The 7,123-nt window shown below is 43.5% G+C and overlaps 1 protein-coding gene across 1 annotated transcript; it reads right to left on the bottom strand.

Moving 5' to 3' along the window:
* Window positions 1-3,110: 3,110 nt before the first annotated feature.
* CKS2 (CDC28 protein kinase regulatory subunit 2) lies at window positions 3,111-5,493 on the bottom strand. The gene is made up of 4 exons (XM_081930844.1): window positions 5,419-5,493; window positions 5,251-5,376; window positions 3,751-3,878; window positions 3,111-3,535 (listed from the first exon to the last, which is right to left on the bottom strand). Exons 2-4 carry the CDS (start codon window positions 5,307-5,309, stop codon window positions 3,483-3,485), a joined length of 240 nt encoding a protein of 79 aa, XP_081786970.1. The 5' UTR covers window positions 5,310-5,376; window positions 5,419-5,493; the 3' UTR covers window positions 3,111-3,482.
* Between the last annotated feature and the right edge of the window lie 1,630 nt (window positions 5,494-7,123).

Here is a 7,123-nt window from a genome sequence, read left to right as displayed (position 1 = left end):
CCAATCAGCAGCCGCACCCCGGCTCGCGTGACCCTTCGCCATGACACCAGGGGCAACGGGGAAAGGCCGGCGTAGCTCTACCGAAAGCGTCGCGCCTGTTTAGCGTCTCCTAATGCGGGTGATGGGCTGTTGTTCATAATAATACAGCCAGTTTTTCCACGCTGCTTGGCATGGTTTTATTGTTTATATACGAATAACGGAGTGCAAGGAAGAGAAGTGCTTTCAGCACATGGTATTATCTGGGTCGTATCAATACACCTTATCAATATTATGGACCCATTACCTTCCGATTCCTCCAGTGAAGAAAATAGTTGGAACAATAACAAAACAGCGGCAGTAATAGGAAAACCGTACGTTATAAGTTACCAGATTCAACTAGGAAGCGGGTTTCATGTATATGTATATGCAGAACTTTCCTTATGATGTCTCATCCAGTGTTTTGAATGTTTTTAGTCATAGTTTGTGCAGTTAAGGTTGCATCTGTGTTTACAATTGCTCCCAACAAACAAATAGAAAGCAATGCAACTAGACTTCCAAACTTTTTTTGTGTCAAATATTTTCTAATATATTTGTCTCATTATTTAATCAGTTGTGTAAAGGACAATCATGACTTACTTCTCTCCGCATGTAACCACTACTATGAATACACAGACACCACTTTCCTGTTTCTTATCTAACATTATATACTATAAAAATAAATTTTAGCTTCACCGCATAGGCAGTGTGTACAACAGAAATTTTGCAGCTTCAATCTCTTGCTATCTACAAAAATGAGCAATCTTTATAGATACAGCATTACTAACGGTAAACATTTTTGTAAGTTTTAATAGAAATTGTTTTTCTTTAAGAATTGTTTTTACCCATAAATTATGTATATTTTTTTATGGGTAAAAACATACATACATCCCTATTTTTTTTATAAAATCATTTATACTCTGCATTTTTGGATGTACCCCACCCAAAATGTCTTACAACAAAATACACTGAATGATAGCAACTGTATTAATAATACTTTATTATTAGGGCAGTTTTAAACAAAACAGAGCTATCCTTTCAAAAACGGTCACCAAGATAAAGTATGAAACAGCCTAAAAATAATTTATAAAAGCCTGTTAAGACTACTGCAGAAGTACATAGCCAAACAACAGTTTGTGTACTTTGCAGTGCAGCCTTTTATTGCTCTGGACATTATTGATTTCCATTTGTGCCAATATCTGGGGAAGTGAGCACCCACTCAATTCTAGGTGTTAATACTGGGATATAAAGCTCAAAATGGCTTTGGACTTCCCAACTACAGAGCACCTACCCCAATTGTCAACCACCTTGGACCCTACATTCCATATGCGAGTTTGGTGGTTCCACCACTAGGGGCTGGACTTGACCCAACTGCCTTTTCAGTGGTAGCTTCTCATCTGTGGCAAGGCATGCTCCCCTCAGTATTTGGCTTTCAGTAGGAATTTAAAAACATTCCGTTTACCCAGGCATTTGATGGCTGTTCCTGGCACCCCTGAAATCACTGGTCGGATGTCTATTTTTATAACGCTTTTAAAAAAAATTGATTTGTTCACTACCCTGGACTCATTTGGAAAGGTGCAATATAAATAACAGTAAACTGTACAGCTGCCTAATTCCTGTAATGCCACACCAGAGATGTCTAAGGCTGTAATACTAAACATACTTACCTAGGAGTAAGTCCCATTGAATTGAATAAGGCTTGCTTCTGAATAGACCTGGCTACAACTGTGGCCTAAATCAGCAGTTGAATTCGCACTGCATCTGTATGGGGCAGGGCGTGAAGGTTGCAACACCAGTGACATAGGCAACAATGAAGCTGGATTTTATAGCACTGCCATTTTGAAAATTACATTAGGAAAGGTACGTGATCTAGCATTTAATTAAAAATATATCCTTGTACAACTAAAAATAAAATTAATTTGTCTTCAGAATATCTTATTAATAGTATATTAATTTTGGTGATTACTGAATGCTTTGAGAAGCAATGTGGATGTGGTCATTCTGAGAGCAAGCAAGGTACCTTGCAGTGTGGCACTGGTACAGAATTAAGCTACCTAAGAATCTCTTGCTTTAATTTGTGGTAGCTCTTGTGGTTGAAGATATGCATTTGTGTCTGTGCAAAACACGCTCAACTTGTTGAAGTCAAAGTGATTCAACAAGATTTCCACCTTCCAATAACCAGCAAAACCAGAATTGCAAATCTGCTATATTGCCATAATTTATAGGGGGGGAAATGGAATCAGAATTTTTCATACACAGAATATATTGATCTACATTTTAAAATAAAATAAAATGCTGTACATGAGCAACAAGTAATCAAAGGGGAACATGCTCCAGGTAACTGCCATGTTTTAGCATCACATTAAATATTCCCTTTGCTGGGACCTATGAAAATAGACTCCAGGTTACAAGAGGCAATAAAACTCGGTCTATAAAGAGTTCTGGCTGATACTTAAAAAAGAACTTTACTATTTCATGGAGACTGAAGAAACTTCATGGAGAGCTGATAATGCAAATCAATACTGTCAAATTAAACCACATTTATCTTTACCTACCAACTACGGCCATAATCAGGAGTGAATGACTTCTGACCACCCCAAGTAGGTAGCCACAATCTGTTTGCTGTGACCCTGCAGTAGGTAAACATGCTAGGCAAATGCCTTTGGACTAGTCAGCAACCATCCCCTAAACTTCAACCACTGGGCCAGGAAACTTGGGATGTATTCTGCTATTCAGTGCAGTTTGATAAGGGTAAAAGCATCTACCAAAGAATGAACTTGAACCTATTGCTATCACCCCTCCTTTACAATTGCTTCCTATTTCCTATTATCCCAACCTGGCTCTGAATAAAAAGACACACTAGTGGAGAGCAGCCAGGTGGGATGAGGGCAGTAGATCTTTCTTATTCGTACTCACCTGAGTCATTAAGCCTGGTTTTTTCCTTCTCTTGTAAAACAAACTAGGTAAGTGATATAAATACTACAAACAAATCTCTATATTATTGTCATCAATTGTATTGCATTTTATACAGAGAGTACCAATAGATGGCTTTTATATGGTGGACAGTAGTAAACTAAAATCATGAAATGCATAGATTTAGCATTAAAAATATGTTTATTTCAGCAGCTGAAAAGCCACAGGATGAATTGCTTCAACAGTTGGAAGAAGCTTCATTACTAAGAATAAAAAGGCACAGATCTTTGAAGATTTTTATAATCAACACATTACATGAAAGTTGTGAACTTTATTGAACAAAACTGAAAAAATCAAATAGGCACTTGTTAACTTGTTCAGTGAGAATTCAAGACCATAGCAGCCTACTTTGCATTTTACTGAGCTCTGTTGCTGTGAATAATACAGCTCATGCACAGGTAATGACTTGTTTGTATATTTTTCTTAAGTATTCACTGAATACTACCAACATATATACATTTATACATAAAGTTCCAGAAGCTTAGAGAGGCTGTTCATTTCTGCTGGCCTTTTGGAAGTGGTCTTCTAAATAGAAGGATGTGTGGTTCTGTAAAGAGAAAAAATGGAAGCTTGTTTATAAGTCTGTGGCCAGACATCCCACTTAATGGCCGATAATATAGGGTTTTCAGTAAACATTTTCTGTCTAGCGCTAGCTACTTAATGTATGAAGTGACTTTGTCCCTCTCCCACGTCAAGACATCATAAAAGCTTTACAGAAAGTATTTCTGGAATAGCTTGTTAGGTAGAGATGTCCTTTTTTACCTGGTTCATGAATCATGTAGTGGACCCAGCCAAGGCTTTGCTGAACACCAAGTCTTCTCCATTCTTCTTCAGTCATTAGATGAGTTTTTGGTACTTGCTTTGACAGCTCTCTTGGCAACATCACATGCCTGCCAGGGACAGAAAACACACCAAGTCACATTTATACAGCCACAATTAGTTCTGTACAACTTGTAAAGAAGCTTTATATCAGACTCCATAGCATTTGTGAACTGCTTTAACATATAAGTTTCAGGCCAGACCTCTGCCTGTGATTTTTGATTATTTGTACAGAATAGCCTAAGTTGAAGGAATGGCACTGTAGGTGTGCTTTCATATCAACTTTAGATTTTTAACTCCTTTTAGAGAAACCCGGCAGCTTGCTATGCAACAAGAAAACTCAGGATCAGGCGGCTTGTAAACTTCCATTTGCTTCTTGCAAGCTGCATCCATGCAGGAAACCTGAAACAAAAGCTGGCTCTCCCACTACTGAGCAATAAATATCCTAACTGTGACTTTTATGGTGTTATCTGTAGACACTTCCAAGTGTCCTTATTTTCCAGGGACATTCCCAGATTTTCAGAAGCTATCCCAGTTTCCGATTTGATCCCGGAATGCCCTGCTTTTCCTTAGGATGTCCCTATTTTCATTCCAGAAATGTTGGCAGTTAGGGAGTGAAGCAACCGCAGAGCCAAGGAGATAAGGAACTAAACAACCTTTAGAAGACATCAGAAGGCAGCCCTGTATAGGTTAAGTTTAAAAAAAAAAAGCTTAATATTCTTCTTTGTTATATAGTCTGTTGAGAACCGCCCAGAGTGGCTGGGGCAACCGGGTCAGATGGGCAGGGTATAAATAATAAAATTATTATTATTATGGAATGGGACGTTCCTATTTTCGTCGGGGAAATGCTGGGAGGCTATGCCACTAGCAAGACTGCCCGTTCGCAAAACGCAAAGACAACGTTGGAAGGGCCCAAAGTTAACAGACTATTGAAATGGCCGTGGCGTTCGGCCGACCCTGACCCAAACACCCCAAAATCGGCGGCGGATTTTGGCCCAGCAAGTTACCACGGGGCTAAAACGGAGCGGGGCGGCGGGATAGGGAGCTGGGTTCGAATCACGCGCACGCCGCCGCCGCCGCCGCCGTGGAGCAACAGGCGCTTCCCTCCGCGGCGCCTGCCCTTCCCTAAAGGGCCTGTGAGGGAAGCGGGCAGGCGCAACGGCCTCCTCCGGCCTCGCGCCGCGCCGCCCTTTGTCCCGAGGCCGTTTCCACCCCCACAGCCGGCGGGAGAGGAGGAGGGAGAAAAAGAGGCCCGCCGTTTTTTCGTTTCCTCCCCCTCTCCTGAGGTACTGGGAAGGGAGTCTGGGCGGGAAGAAAGGAGGGAAAGCGGAGGGCGGCGAGGGACGCCATGGAAGGGCGGCGGGCCCAGCGGGAGCCTCGTCAGGCGAAGGGGCAGGAAGAGGCCCACCGACCCCGGGACGCCCCCCCCCCGGCCTCCCTCACCGGTACTCGTAGTTCTCGTCGAAGTACTTGTCCGAATAGTAGATCTGCTTGTGGGCCATGACGAAGGCGACGATGATGGCGGCGACCACGGGCGCCTCACGGAAACCGCCCCCTTCCTCTCTCTCTCTCTCTCTCTCTCTCTCTCTCTCTCTCTCTCTCTCTCTCTCCTCCTTCTCCCACCTCAAGCAGCGGCGGCGTTGGCGGCGGCAGCGCTAAACTAACTCTCCCCTTAAAGCCAGCCCACCCGCCCGCCCGGACTCGATTTGAATCCCTCAGCTCGACGCTGATTGGGCGGCGGAGGGCTAATCGGGGCGCGCGCTGCCCGCGTGACTGTGGCGGGCCTGTCGGGAGTCGGTTCCACGCCCCGCCGCCCCGCCCCTCTCTCTCTCTCTCGCTCTCTCTCTGTCTCCTCCCCGGAAGGCCGCCGCGAAGTGCGCGTGCGCGCCCCACACTCTCCTCGCCTGGGCGAGTTCCGTGTTTAACTTGGGTGGGAGTTTGAGTTTCTTCCCCTCGCGCCCCTCCCGTTGCGCGCCGCCGCGGGAGCGCGCTTGGGTAGTTTCCGCTGTCTGTCCCACGCCTGGAAGGGGTTGTATTCCTGGCTACCTCCTTGCAGAGCGATCGAGGTGCTGCTGGAAGGATTTTATTTTATTTTATTTTATTTTTTATTTTTTATTTTATTTTATTATTTTATTTTATTTATTTTTTATTTAATTTAATTTAATTTAATTTGTTTCGACTACGGCAGACCAGCACGGCTACCTACCCATACATTAATGCGTCCATTATATTTGGGTGGATTTTTCGGCATCCTTTTCCATTAGGAATTGCAAACAACGCAGAGCTCTCTGCTTACTCTGGAGTAAGCCCCCTTTGAATTCACGGAAGCAAACTCCCACCGGGTATTATGGCAACCTACATCGCTCCTGGCCGTGTGCAAAGTTTGCTAAAGCAGTGCTTTAATTTCCTGTGCAGTTTTGCGTATATGCTCTCTCCCCACCCCAAACTATTTCTAAACGAGACAGCGGTTCTTGCACAACTAGGATGGAAGTAATTCGCATTTGGTGTGTCATGGATTTAAAGCATTTCCCCCACCCCGCTGTGCTGTAAACATTCCCTTATAAAGACAGTCCCTCCTTGCTGGTCTGCAATCTGAAATATATGGCACAAAGGGGAAAGGAAGTAAGAAAGGGAGACGGGAAACAAGGAGAGCAGACAGCAATTGCACACAAATCACTGGGAGTTGCTTTATGTATAGACTGAAGTTTGTTCCCAAATCCCACTTTCTTATTTGCAGTTTCTAGTTCTCAATAAATTATTATTTTTTAATTCTTCCAGGCCTTTGAATTTCTGAGCTTCAATGTATTATTGTTATTTTTTTCACAGACTTCTGGATCTTCTGCTTGTTTTGTTTTATAAAGGGTGCTTGATTGATCTTGAATTACTTTACAAGCCCCAGTGTGTTCACAACTGGTCCCCGGCCCCCATTTGTCTGTGACATGACCTCAAGCAAAGTGCCTCCTTCACGCACACTGGAAACAATGGAAATGGGGCTTTAACTTGTCCATAAAAAGCCTCTGAAGCATCCTAAATACTATATCTACCAGACCACCTGATGGTTGCTTATGGATGCTGATGTCTCATTCAGAGGTTCACCTGTGTGCAGAAATGCATTCACCTCATTATGCACACTGGAGAAACAAATACAAAGAAACAAGGTCAGTTAGACATATTCCAAGGTCATATTCCTGACCAAACTGCGGGAGGCGGTGGAAGACAGGAGTGCCTGGTGTGCTCTGGTCCATGGGGCCGCGAAGAGTCGGACACGACTAAACGACTAAACAACAACAAGCTAAGGGAGCTGCAAGAAAAACTG

Source organism: Podarcis melisellensis (genome assembly GCF_964234715.1).
Source record: "Podarcis melisellensis genome assembly, chromosome: 11".
NCBI lineage: Eukaryota > Metazoa > Chordata > Lepidosauria > Squamata > Lacertidae > Podarcis > Podarcis melisellensis.
The sequence above is the reverse complement of the archived record's forward strand: the minus strand, read 5'-3'. Positions and strand labels throughout refer to the sequence as shown.

Excerpts from the sequence above, each read along its gene's own strand:
- CKS2 (XM_081930844.1), bottom strand. The coding sequence starts at position 5,309 with ATGGCCCACAAGCAGATCTACTATTCGGACAAGTACTTCGACGAGAAC. Across the intron at positions 3,879-5,250 it reads GACGAGAACTACGAGTACCG|GCATGTGATGTTGCCAAGAG; the intron begins GTGAGGGAGGCC and ends TGTCCCTGGCAG. Across the intron at positions 3,536-3,750 it reads CTACATGATTCATGAACCAG|AACCACACATCCTTCTATTT; the intron begins GTAAAAAAGGAC and ends TTCTCTTTACAG.